The sequence below is a fragment of the Delphinapterus leucas genome, chromosome 16 (genome assembly GCF_059928025.1).
Source record: "Delphinapterus leucas isolate spDelLeu-1000000601 "Yukka" chromosome 16, BTC_Dleu_Yukka2, whole genome shotgun sequence".
Lineage (NCBI taxonomy): Eukaryota > Metazoa > Chordata > Mammalia > Artiodactyla > Monodontidae > Delphinapterus > Delphinapterus leucas.
The window spans coordinates 74714145-74727798 of record NC_143144.1 but is presented as its reverse complement, the minus strand read 5'-3'; the positions used below and the strand labels follow the sequence as shown (position 1 = coordinate 74727798).

General features: G+C 39.3%; 1 protein-coding gene across 4 annotated transcripts in view; it reads left to right on the top strand.

Moving 5' to 3' along the window:
• FAM204A (family with sequence similarity 204 member A) overlaps positions 1–13654 on the top strand; it is a 31653-nt gene that overhangs the window by 351 nt on the left and 17648 nt on the right. The window contains exons 1-5 of one of the 4 annotated variants that reach the window (XM_089898214.1): positions 11–231; positions 5796–5986; positions 6572–6659; positions 7006–7036; positions 7225–7324. In XM_089898214.1, the coding sequence (XP_089754340.1) occupies positions 5804–5986; positions 6572–6659; positions 7006–7036; positions 7225–7324 (402 nt within the window). In that variant the 5' untranslated portion in view covers positions 11–231; positions 5796–5803. Of the gene's footprint in view, positions 1–10; positions 232–5795; positions 6038–6571; positions 6660–7005; positions 7037–7224; positions 7325–13654 lie in introns of those variants that run through there. The other 3 variants (XM_022568645.3, XM_089898216.1, XM_089898215.1) reach the window with 3 other exon arrangements.

The window sequence follows — 13654 nt, the reverse complement described above, 5'->3', positions numbered from 1 at the left end:
TGGTTTACAGTTGCTGTACCCGGAAGACAGCTGCAGTCAATGGGAGTGTCAGCAAGCTAGACGTCCTACATCAGAATTTGCAACGCTTAGTTCTGTGCTGGGAGGGGATTCTTCCCGCTCGGGGATCGGAGTGTGACCCTGCTGCCGGAGAGCCTGCAGAGTTACGGGTTGTGCAGCCAAACAGGAAAAGATGTACCTTTCTAGAGCCACCCTGTTGCAGTCTTGCACCCTGTAAGTATTCTCACAGCTGCATCCAATTTGCAATGAGCCTCGAAGTGTTATTGGTTACTTGTAAATCCTTCCGTGTAGGGTTTTGAGTCTGGGGAAGTGTTGGCTAAACAAAACACTCACTTTGATGAAAACATATGCATACATGCAAAATCCTGCTAAATAGTTTATCAGGGTAATCAGATTGGTAACTTAAATCCGAAGTCAGGCCTGTGATTCAGTTGTACTTTCTCTACCTTTTTGAGAAAAGGGAACGTATTTATTTCATAAACATGAATAGGACATTTACAGTAATGTTGATGACAGCATGCTTAAAAGTATTTCAGTTAAGTAACTAATTCCCAGTCACAGAAACTGATTATTGTGTAAATTATTTAACACAATTTTGAGATTGGTGGGTGGTGGCTTGTGGCTGTCATACAAGTAAGATTAAATTCAGATCAGACAAGATTCAGATTTCTTTATTTCTAATTGAATATAAAATCTGGGAAATAAGACAGCTTCATTTGGTAAAAATGGAATTGAAATTCTGGAGTATTAGAGGCAGGAGACATTTACCCAGTAAACTGCTCAGATTGAGTTTTGGTTATACACAGTTGCCTGGACTTCCAGAAAATGTGACATTATTACCCAGACCTCTGAATGTGACTTCAATGTATGCGATTTAGCCTAGCATTTTACATAGCTTTCTGCCCTTAGAAAGTGAGAAGAAAATTCTCACTGTTAACAAATGTTAACAGAATTACAGGCTGGAGACATTCTTCAGACCCATTCTCTAATCTGTGTCACCAAGAATATATTACTATTTAAAGTTTGTTCTCTATAGAGTTTTCAAGCTATAGAGTTCTATTTTTCTAAGATAAGTGGATTACAGTGCATTAGGTGAGTCCGTTACCTCATCTGTAAAAGGGGTTTAGATAATAATTCCTAGTGGAAGGGTCATTGGTGAGGATTAAGGGTAAAACGGTGCCTGTCACATTGTTTGTATGCCATGTATAGCGGTGACCTGCTTTGTTTTTCGTTTTGTTTCTGTTTCTTCTGTCACAATTGGGGTTTCTTTCCCTTTCTGCAGAGCATCTTTTAGGTGTTCTCTCTGAAGTGCAGAGTCTTACTGAAAAGTAGCAAGCTTGCCTGTGGTGGCTGGGTTAGGAGAGAACCCCTATCTTCTGGGGTGTTGAGGTTTAATTAGTATTGTTCTGACTGCGAGAGGATGGAATGTTACAGCAAAGAATGAGGTGATTCTGGGCATTTGGGCACGTATAATGCTGAGATCCATAAAGAATCATTTTAGAGCAGCAGGACATCCCAGAGATCTGATCACACCCTTCATGTTATAGCTAAGAATGAAGACCCAGACAGATGCAGTGTCTTCCCCACAATTTTGTTGTTCAGGACCAGGAACCCATCTTCTGACTTTCAAAACAGTGTTTTTTCTGCTGCTCTACCACTGGTTCTCAATCCTTTCACAACCTAGAACTCCTTTTATTATAATTTGATATCTCCATGGATGCTATATTTTGAAAGATTGTGTCCACTAAACTATATTCATTAATTTTTGTTCTTGTTTTTTTTTTTTTAATAAAAATCAGGTCTGTAGCTACCAATCAGAGTCTCTGCTGAATGAATGTGTGGTGAAGAATAATGTTTCATTGAATTTAAGTCTCCTGACCTAAAGGTGGATGATATTGTTTGAGGGATAATAAAATATATTGGGCTTTTTGAATATTGAAATTAGCTTAGAGACCTCCATTACTGTCTTCATAAAACTTTGGGAAAACCTAAGCTGAGGAACTGCTGAGCTGTGTCGTGTTCTTCTAGGTGCATTGCCATCTGCCCAGGTGTGCTAAGTGTAGTGACTGTGTTTGGTTTCCACGGGCAAAAGAAAGCCCAGCCATTGAGATGAGGATGATACATAAATATTTTTTGTTCATCATAAATCATGTCAGCCCTGGACTAAAGATGTGTTCTGCATAGCATACACAGAATTTTTTTTGTAGAATAATTGTGGAAGTGGAAAAATCTCTCCAATATGAAATGGAGAGGCTGATACTCAAAACCATAGAGAAAAAAGGGATTCTGAATGATTTACATCTTCTTTGGGGCTAAGTGATAAAACTAAAATATTTGACGTGCAGGCTAAAAACGTGAAAATTTATGTATTGATACACGGACTGTTATATAGACCTGGCTATCATCTACACTAAAAAACTTGTTTCTTGTTCTCTGGTATGCCACGTCTCTTGAGAATGGCTGAGTAATTTTCACATGTGAAGGGTAATTTGGAGTGATCTGCTTTAAAATGAAGGAATGCACTCTGGAAGGTATGAGGTGAGCAGCACTTCAAAGAACTGGAGAATCACAATCCAGACGAACACAACAGAAGTAACAGGGGGCCTGATAGGACCAGTTGGTACCATAGTACAATACAAATGTATAAATAACATGTAAGTGCTTTGAGTAGAAAGACAGTGTTTTGGAACGTAAGCCTAGAACAGGTCACGAAGCAGCCACTCCATATTGGCTGATTTGCAGCCAAGCTGCTGTTCAGGTGGGCAGTTCCACTTTGCACGCTCCTCAGTGAATAATCTGTGTTTGTCCGTGGCCACCAAGTTGCCCTGGTATTTGCGCGTGTATGTGTTTTAGGGTCAGAGGAGAAGGGCACGTCACTCTAGACATATTTAGGAATTAAGTTCAGAAACACGCCTTATTTGAACTTTGCCTTGTTTTATGGATTTGGACATAGAGTTCACTTTTTAAAAGTTATTTTAATTTCTTTCCCCTGTGGGCACACACAAGAAACTATCATACCAGTCAGTGGCATCCTGAGGACAGTTCTTAATGCCACATCAGCAAGAACTTACTAAAAATAGATGATTTTGAGAAAGTCCAAAAGTGATCAGAAATGATTGAGGGCTGATGAGGAAAGGCATGCCCTGTCCACGGCAACTGGCACTGCTTCCCAAGGTGAAACCCATTTGGGTGCCCAGAGCACAGAGTCACCCTGTGGAGATACTGAAGCAGTGGCCCAGTGGAGGAACTGTGCCCATCTGAGCAGTCACAGCTGAAGCCTGGGCTGAGTGGTACTTGGCTGATGGACAGAAGCTTGCCATTTGTATAGAATGTTGGTTCCATGAGGTTAGGCATTTTTGCCTGTTTTGTATACTGCTGTTCCTATGTCTTGAAGAGTGCCTGGCACACAGTGGGCATGTAAAAGATGCTATGGACAGGGAGGAGAAACAGTGGCTTCGAACGTAGAACCCCAGTTGGTGCTAAGAAAGCTAACTCTGAAACTTGTTACTGTCCTTAAGTCCTGAAATGGGATAGTGAGCCTGAAGGTATATTATGTCAGTGGCAAAGTCATGATGGAGCTTATTATCACTCCCCTCCCCCTGCTTCTCAAAACAGTAGAAATATTTTTATTAATAGCACAACACCTGTTTTTCAATATTGGCATGTTTTACACTATGTCCTTTGTGCTAACAGAATATCTCAACATAACCTCCATTCCAACTTTTAAAATCCTCAGGCCAGATTTAGGGATGGATCCAGCTTTTATAGGGCTTGGAGCTTATGTAATTTGAGGTCTCCTCTTTAAAAAAAGGAATACAGATTTAAAATATAGAAAATCAGGTATAGTGCTTTGGAAGGACCTGTGAAAAAGAAGAGCCTTGAAGCTTAGGTTCCATTTATCTTCCTGGTAATTTGCTTCTGGTTTTATTGCTCCATTCAGAAAAAGACATCAGCATTTTTAATTGAAACTTCAGTCAGACTGTGGAAATCAAGGAAGTAACTGACTTGCATCAATTGCTAAGTGAATGCACCTTAAACATTAGAAACTTCAAAGCTACCTTATGGATGCTGCCACCCATGATAGAAATGATAAAAATGCAGTACCTGGCCACAGAAGTAATAATAATGATGGCAAAAAGAACTTAGCATTGATCAAGTCCCCAGAACCTCCTAAACACTGTGTTGAGTGTTTCAATAGCTTATCTTGTTTCATCCTCGGAATAACCCTGTGTGCAATATAGTTATTCCTGTAAAACAGATGGAAAAACTGAGGGTCAGAGGTGTTAAAAATGATTTCCTCATACCACTAATATATGGTGGAGTCAGGATTACAGTTGGAGTAATTAGATGTTAGAACCCTTCCTCTTAAAAAGCCAAGAGAATGTTTTGGTGAGGATGTTTCAGAGAGCCAGCAACTATGAGGCTGGACCCAGACTGAAAAGTGAGAGCTGATTCTTTGGACTTGGGAGGAGGTCCTTAAAAGTTATCAGGCATCCATTTTTCAGAGTAATGCAAAATCCCGTGATACTTTGTCTCAGAGACAATGCTGGTGGTTTTCTTACTAGGTTAACGCAATAGGGGGCAGAAAGGTTAGCAAAAAAGATTTCCATCTTTCTATTTTATTCCTTTAAGTTGATAGTAAATCTTGAGCAGTACAGCCAACTTCTGTATTCTAGGCCTCTTTTGAATGAACTGGTTTTGGCTCCTTACGTATGCTAAAATAGACTGTGTCGTGGAGATTAATAGTGAAAATGTACTCAATTATAATTTTAGCAAATGATTACAACCTCAGTTTTTAAAAATCATTTTTATTAGACTTAACAGTAGTTAATGGTTCTCTCTACCAATGGGCTGTATAACTAATGATAAGAATTACCCTGAACTTTAACTTGTTTCCCAAATACAGTATTATTTTAAAAAGCTGTATGTTTTTGTTAAATTGTTAGGATTGTACTCCATTTAGTATTACTTTAGCAAGCAGTATAAAATGTAAAACTAGGACATCCTTTTTACCACCATACTTTTCTCAAACTACCTGCATAGCTTAAAATTTTTCCTTTGAGTAATACTTTTCCTACTCTGTAGTCCCCTGAAGTTTCGTACGTTCAAATACAGGCGAAACATCCAATTTTATTTTCTTCTCTAACTGTTACAGCTTGAAATATGTATTATAATTCTTAAGTTGCCTGCAGTGTATATTGTTAGGCTCTTAACATTCTTGAGCAGTGAATGCTTTTACTGAATTTCCTCTTTTCTTTGGACAAGATTATCCATATATTAGAGAATCGAGGTTCTCTTGTCATTAAGTCATTCATCTGTAGGTGTGTCTTGTAACAAACTTGCTGAAAATACACTTTTTAAAAATTTATACACATAGGGCTTCCCTGGTGGCGCAGTGGTTGAGAGTCCGCCTGCCGATGCAGGGGACACGGGTTTGTGCCCCGGTCCGGGAAGATCCCACATGCCGCGGAGCGGCTGGGCCCATGAGCCATGGCTGCTGAGCCTGTGCGTCCGGAGCCTGTGCTCCGCAACGGGAGAGGCCACAACAGTGAGAGGCCCGCATACCGCCAAAAGAACAAAAAATTTATACAAGCAAAATATTTAAAGTATCTTAATATGGAGGATACATCCCACTTTATACCAATTAAAAAAAAAAGTTTAGATAGACTGTTCCCAAACCATTGGTATAATTATTAGGTTCCTGGGGTATCTTTTAACGGTTTTAAAATTCTTTCCATGTCTACTTTATACGTCTTAATTCATTTTTTTCCCTTTAGCAGAAAAGATGTGGAGTGGGCTGCTACCTCCTGGCCTAAATGAAAGTGATGTTGAGTTGAATTCTGATGATGAAGCCACAGTAGAGAGCTCTGAACTTAACTTAGAAGAAGGTAAAGAAGATGGGACCATTACAAACACAGAGGTCTCAGATATCCCTACAGATGGACCAAAAACTGAAGCAGAGGCAAATGTAAATGCATATGAAGAGTGTCCCTCTGGAATTCCCTTAAATATGTGGAATGTAGGTTTCCTCTGACGTGTTCTTATTAAAGCCTGTACCTGTGTGTTTGTGCATGGTCCTGTGTGTGTCTCTGCTGTGGTCAGAATGTATATGTTCTTGGGAGGTAAATAGGCACGGAAGATTGACTCAGAATAATTTTATTACTCGGTGGGTCTGTGGGCAATTCACTGGCCACTCAGATACTTATGTTCATTTTTGTTTTGTTTTTCATAAAAAGAGGAAGGAAAAAAAAAACAGTTAGTAGGATTAGCTACTTGGCCTAACATAATACAGTCTTAATCTCTTTGTTGTCTATGAGCCATTGACTTTTACCCTCAGATTATCAGATTGACTTATTTGGAAATAAATGAAGATAAAAACTCAGGTTGTGAAAGTCTCAGACAATAGAGTATCTCAAGAAGAACTGAACTAGTTTCATTAAATTTGTATTTTTATAAATGTTATAGTTTTTTATTACTTAACATGTTATCTTTCAGATGTATGCTTTGCTTCAAAGCATATTTGCTTCTCTTTCTTTTTTTTACTTTTATGTAGAAATTTCAAGAACTGCATACAAAACATTCTGAACAGAAAATCTCAACTTCAAGATCCAGAAAGAAAAAAAGAAAACGCTCCAGAAAAGGTGTTTTAATTCAGGTTAATTGTCAATAGTGCTAATATTAAATTGTGACCAATTGAGCTCAACAATTTTTTTTTTTTTTTTGCGGTACGCGGGCCTCTCACTGCTGTGGCCTCTCCCGTCGCGGAGCAACAGGCTCCGGACGTGCAGGCTCAGCGGCCATGGCTCACGGGCGCAGGCGCTCCGCGGCATGTGGGATCCTCCCGGACAGGGGCACGAACCCGTGTCCCCTGCACTGGCAGGCGGACTCTCAACCACTGTGCCACCAGGGATGCCCTCAACAATTTTTAATAACCATGATTTTGAAATAACTGAATACTTGGTATTGACACTGTGAATTCTTTTTCAGGTAAATTGAAGAACGAAGAAGAATCTCAAAGGTAGGTGGAATTTAAAATATCTGTCTGTCCTAGATAGTATTGTAGAACTTGTACAAATAGTTGAACTACTTAACCTCTGAAACGTAAGAACTAGTAGATGTAATATAATTGTAGTAACCAATTAAAAACAGTAAATGTAAAAGTGAGTACATTTTGTAAAACATAAGTTATTGTCTCTCTTCTTACAGTGAACAGTCCTCAAGTGAAACCCAGTTGAAGGAGCTTACTCAGTATTTTGGAGTCAACGATAGGTTTGACCCCCCTGTTAAAAGGAAAAAAATTGAAAAGGTAAGATCTTTTTTATTGCATCTTACATTAGCCAGTGGGAAATGTTTGTAATTAACCTTGCCTAAGGTGTTTCTCCTCATTAATTCGTTCAGTGAAGAAGTTAATGTGTGCAAGATGCTAGATAAACAAGTAAATATATAGTTACAAATTGTTAAAAAAGCTGTTAAGAAAGAAATGAACAGGGTATAGTGAAGAAATTAAAATGGAAGCCCCACTTTAGCTGAGTGGTCAGGGAAGGCCTTTCTTACAGGGTGCCGTCTCACTAAGACTGTAGGATGGGAAGGAACCATCTGTATAAGGAATGCTAGTGTAGAGGTGATAACCTGGGTAAAGATCCTAGGGTTGGAAGAGTCATCATAGAACATTTGAGTAGACGTAAGAAGGTCAGCCTGGCTGGATGGGGTCAGTGAGGAGGAGGGTGGGTGGCCCAAGGTAAGATTGGAGAGGCAGGCAGGCAGGGACCAAACTCTGTAGGACCTTAGAGGACGAGGTAAGGAATTGGGTTTTAGTCACAGTGCAATTGAGAGACATTCAAGGGTTTTAAGGTAAGGGAGTGATGTGATCTAAGTTATGTTTGAAAAGATTGCATCTTACGTGGAAGATGGACCTTGGGGCAACAAAAGCAGATGAGAAGAGGACAGTTAAGAGACTCTTCCAGGCATGAGATGATGGCGGCTTGAACAAGAATGGTGCTGCTGAAGATAGAAAAGTGGGTAGAGTTGAGGTACACTGTAGAAGTAGGATCAACAGTATTTGCCTCCTGATTGCTTATGAGGTGGTGGGGAGATCTAGGATTATGAGGGCAGGGAGAGAACCATTCAAGGTTTTACTTAAGCATTACTTAAGCATTAAGTAAAACCATTCAAGGTTTTACTTAAGCAAGGTTTTACTTAAGCTTTGGAGGGGAGGTTTAGAGTGGGGCCTAATCCAGAGTTAATTCTGGGGCATGGGTAACATCAGCAAGCAGAAATAGAGTAGACTGTTGGTAAAACGAGGCAGGAGCTTCAGGAGAGTCTGAGCTTGAGATGCATGCTTGGGAGTTGTCAGTCTAGAGATGGCGTTAATATTTAGTAGAGGCTTGAATGAATGAATAACTCATACATTCACTTAGGGGAATGTTGACAGACTCCAGGTGCATGAAAATTGAGCTCTGGGCCATAGGGACAGAGGTACAGAGGCCTGCTGGTTGAAGCCCAAGGATATTGTATCCTGCATGTATAGACAGGATCATTGCTGTATACTACTGTGTATAGAGATGATTACCATTTTCTGGTTAATCAGTATTTCTTATGAAAAACCTCTGATTTTTAAACCCCTCATTGGGTGGAATTGCCTCCTTGAGGGCACATGCATTAAGAAACTGACACAACAGAGTTTTACATGCGAACCTTTTGATTCCAAGTTTGCCAAGAATTCCTGTCACCTAATCCCTAGAACACTGTGGAATTGGAACCAGGATCACCTGCTGCTGCAAATAATTAGAGCTATTGAGCAATCTCCTTTTTCCAAATGTTCAAGCAGGTGCGGAAATGCTAAATTTCTTACAAAGAAAGAACACTGGTAGAGGAGAAACTGAAACCCAGGCTTTATTGCGCCATTCTCAGTTCTCCAGCTTTACTGCCCAAGGGGCTGGTGAGCATTTTAAAGTGTGATTGCTGTGCTCTTGACTCCTGTGATTCTGGTGGGCCGGGAGGAGGGATCTTGCGAGGAGGATGCTCTTGACTGTACCAAACCTGTTCCAAAGCCTGAGGGAGGAGGCTTATGCTGATGGCAGCGGTCCACGGGCCATCTCTGGCCTGCCTGCTTTAGAGTCCCAACCTCTGAATGGATTGTTCTTTTGAAGGAAGAAATGGTTAAATGTTGGTTCTCATAGGAAATATTTTTTAAAGTTTTATTTGTGACTTAGGCGGTCTTTGATCTTCAACTGTTTACAGTATTTGTTGTGTTTTCTCATAACTGTATTGACTTTAGAATGTCTGAATTGTTTCTTAGTGAAGTTAAAGCTATGAAATTCAGATTTTAGCCTTTCTAAAAAGTAGAAATTTTGAAGGCATGTTTTTACAATCTATCTGTATTAGAATATTTTTATTTCCCTACATATATGAAATTGTACCTTCTTGATACTTGCAAGATAAGGCCAACTTATTCTTTGTCTAAAATTTAGAATTTGTGAAGAGTAACTTTAATCAAGGATACTAGGATTTCATGTGCAAAATCTTATAAACAACTCAGTTTTAGGAACTAGTGTTCTGTTTCACATTGTACATTAGACGAATTCTAGAAGGAATTATAAGTCAAACACCATTTTAAAAAGGAATTTCTGTTTAAGGGAAGACCGCTCTAAACCCTTTTATAATCACCTGTTGATCTGTTTTATAAGTTTGGCTTTTCCTAATGGTAGGCATTCCTCTGTATGAATGGCATCTGCCCAAGAAAGTCATGGCATCACCTAAACAAGGAAACTGATACTGGCCAGGCTTGTATCTGCCCAGGATGTTGCCAGCACTTAATATTCTATAAATAAGTGCAAACATAAGAGGAAAGGAAGGATTTGGTGAAGCCAGATTATCTCATATTCTCTTGGTAGTTCAGCTTAACTGCATGCCAGCAGGTTCACACTCATTCTTTGGTTTGGGATCACTGTTTCACATGCGCCCCTTTTGCTGTCATGCTAAAGTCTCTACTGTGAATCCAACAGAGTAAATAGACATTAAAGAATGTCCACACGGGGGGCACCAAGATAAATGCTAAGAATAAATGTAAGTTCAGCAGATAATAGCACTGCCCAAGAAATCTAGAGAGGATCATGAAAATCCGTGATGCAGTATGGACAAAACTAGCATGGATTTATAGTCCATTATTTTACTTCTCTGGAGCAGAGGCTGATCTGTTACCATATCTCAGAGACCCTTTTTAGTCTCTTTTCGCTCAATCACTCAACTCTCAAGAATGGTAAAACAAAACAAACTTCTTACATCTATCGTGTAGTCCTTTTTCTTTTTTATTCTTTTCCTTCTTTTCTTTTTCTCTTTCTTTCTCTCTCTTTTCCTTCCTTCCTTCCTTCCTTCCTTCCTTCCTTCCTTCCTTCCTTCCTTCCTTCCTTCCTTCCTTCCTTCCTTCCTTCCTCTCTCTCTCTCTCTCTCTCCTTCCTTCCTCCCTCCCTCCTTTCCTTCCTTCCTTCCTTCCTTCTCTCTCCCTCTCTCCTCTCTCTCTCTCTCTTTCTTTCTTTCTCCACTGCCAAGCCAAAACTGTTGCTCAACCAAGGATGTGTATTTACAACACTGCTGTCACCTGCTTCCCTGACAGTGCAGAGAGACTTATATTTTTAAAATGTAATCTTCCTAATATCCAAAGCTGTTTTAAAGTGTTCTTTGTATTAAATACAGCTATAATTGTGTTAATGGTAGCAGTTCCGGCACTTATCAATAATTCTGTAATCATAACAATTGTTTTGTGTCTATGTGGGAATTTCTTTAGAATAAATTTTACTCAATTTCATTATAAATGTCTCAAGTATTCTTTAGTTGAATCAGTTTGATTAGTCAGCAGTCATTTTTGAAAGTAGTTTTATGTATACTTAATGGATACTTTTTGGCAAGAAAAACCAGAGGTACTTTTAAAAATTTTGAGAGTAACTGCACAATGTCTTTGATAATTTTTAGTTGTTTATGAGAGGAAGCTGCTATTGTATAGTACGGCTTTTTTCAAACTTATTTTTTTAGCAGAATACTCTTTCTTACTAGAATCTTACACGGAGCGCCAATACAAAGATCACAGGCTGGTTGCCTTGAGTGGGTGGGTGTTGGGTGGGTAGGGTGGATGGTGGGGTGTAGAGGTACCATGTTGTTCCCCTGGGATCAGGTACAAACCATTCTCTCGTCATCCTTATGTGATCCCCGTCGGGTGGGTAGTATGGCCAGTATATTCTCACAATACAGATGAAAAAACTGAAGCCTAGCATGATTTGTCTAAGAAAACAGAGCAGGTTGAAAAGTAAAATAGTCCCAAATCTAGATTGTTCTGAAGTAACAGTCCAACTTAGTTTTTTACTTACCTGATTCAAATAATTTAGGTAGGCGTGATTTTTATGTAAAAGTAGTAGCACTTAATTCTTAGTTCTTTTTTTTCTTCCTCCTTTATGGAGAGATTACCTAATTTTTTCCCCTAGGTATTTAGGTCTAATCATAGAACAACAAACTTGAGTGGACACTTCATTTGTATTAAGGTTTGAAAATTGAATATGTTATCTGAAGAAATATTTAATAGCAAAATTTCTCTAGAAATATATTGTTACAGTTTGACTTAAAGAGCTTTAATCGGTATGTTAAAAGAAGTTTTACTACACACATATGGATGGTTAGTCCTTAATGTTAAACCTAATACCCATAAATTTCTTAGATGTTTATAGTACTGCCTTGACGTCTGCAACAAAACTGTTAATAAGAGCTTACTTATTGCCTCATGGGAACCTGTCAGATACTGGCCTTAGATGATTTTCCACCTGGGGCCAAATTGCCATCCCTAAGTTTGTCTGTACTGAGGCATATCTGAAGCTAAATTTCGATTCCTGCCAGAAGGCCTCTTAGGAGCATGCTGAGGACCTGCAGAGTATCAGCAGTGCTTCTGTGCCCCCTGCCACTCCTGTGGTATGAAAGATGCCCTAGATAATTCCAATAAAGGTTACTCTGGGGTCCAACTTAAGACTTTTAGAAAGCTTTAATACTCAAATCGTATTTCATGAGACTACTTACTGACTCAAAGTTGAAATCTTGGGTCTTATACTTGGGTCTGAGCCCTTGACAAACTATAATGAGGTCTGTAGTAATATAGAGCTGAACCTTCTTTTTGTTTTAATGGTATCCTGATAGATATAATGTAAATAGCTTATTTATTGAATGACTTCTATGATCTAAAAACTTTGCTAGGTATTTTACTTTTTTTTTTTTTTAACCTTTACCATAACTTTGCAAAGAATGTGGCATTATTCTCATTTTACAGGTGAGATAACTGCAACCTTATAGAGGTTTAGGGACAAAACCCAGAGTTTCTTGGCCAGTAAGTAGAGGAGCTATAATTTGAACCCAGGTCTGACCTCAGCAACCATGTTCTTTGTAAACTATTACTAACTTTTAGTCTTAAGGTGATGGAAATGTTTTACCTCCGGGTTTTTTTTTGTTTTAACAGCATTTTGAAAATGTTTGGAATGTTAGTATCTTCTTATAGAAGCAGAGAGTTTGGGTGTGCCTATGGAACCAGAAATTTTTCAGAGCCAAAAAGAACTATTATATTTTACTTAAATAAATTGCTAAAAAAAAAAGAAAGAAAGAAAGAAAAAAGAAAAGGGAGGAAAAAAAGAAACAGTCATGTGTAGCGAAACTTTGTTGAAATAAAAAAAAAAACTTTTAAAAGAGCTAAAATCAAAGTTGACCATGTAAGTGGAATTCTCGGATTTTATTTCTAGGAGAGAATTTTGGTCATCCAAGCTGATTCTCTCATTTTCTTTAAAGAAACGGAGCCTTATGAGTTAAGTACCTCCTTTACCTGGCGCTGTGACTGTGTCCTCTGACTCCTGGTCCCGCACTCTTTGCACTATATTAGATGCTGCTTGGAATGGGCTGGGGGAATGGGAGTTAGTTGATGGTGGAGAGAGAGATTTGTAATTTTAGCTAATTTATTTTTAAGTGAAAATTATACGTATAGGCCCAGCAGTTCATATAAGTTTCCAGAAAAGGGGAATGTTCTTGTTTTCCACTTTGTGACATTAACTGTAAGCTGTGGCTCTGTGGCAACCAAAGGGAGTTAAGTTAGCCAGTTGCTGCAGCGAAATGCCTCACTAAATAAGCAGACTGCTGGTTTAGTTCCTGGGCATTGGTAGTAAAAAGAGATCTGCATTATCCTAGGGCCTGGAGTAAAGGTGTACAGCACCCAGGTCCTAAATAATCTCAGGAAGCCTAAATAATTAGAGGGAAACAAGCAGACCTATTATGTGGAATAAGCAGGACAGGCTGGAGAATGGATGCTGTTAGGTTGCTGAGTTGAAAGTGCTGGAGAGAGACGTGGCGTGCAGGCACGGCAGCAAGCAGGGAGCGGTTAGGTACTGGGCATCGGGGAGGGTGCTGTGGGGTCAGCGGGTGTATAGGCATGAGGGAACCTGCAGAGATAGAGAAGGTAACATTCGACATGAGACTTACAAGGGTGGTTAAGATTTTTCAAAGAGAAACACATCCAGAGGCACAGGGAGTATGAAGAGACTGGTAAATGTGGCCAGAGCATAGGAAGTACAGCCTTGCCCAAGATGGGGCTGAGAAAGCATTTGGGGACCCTGTTGTG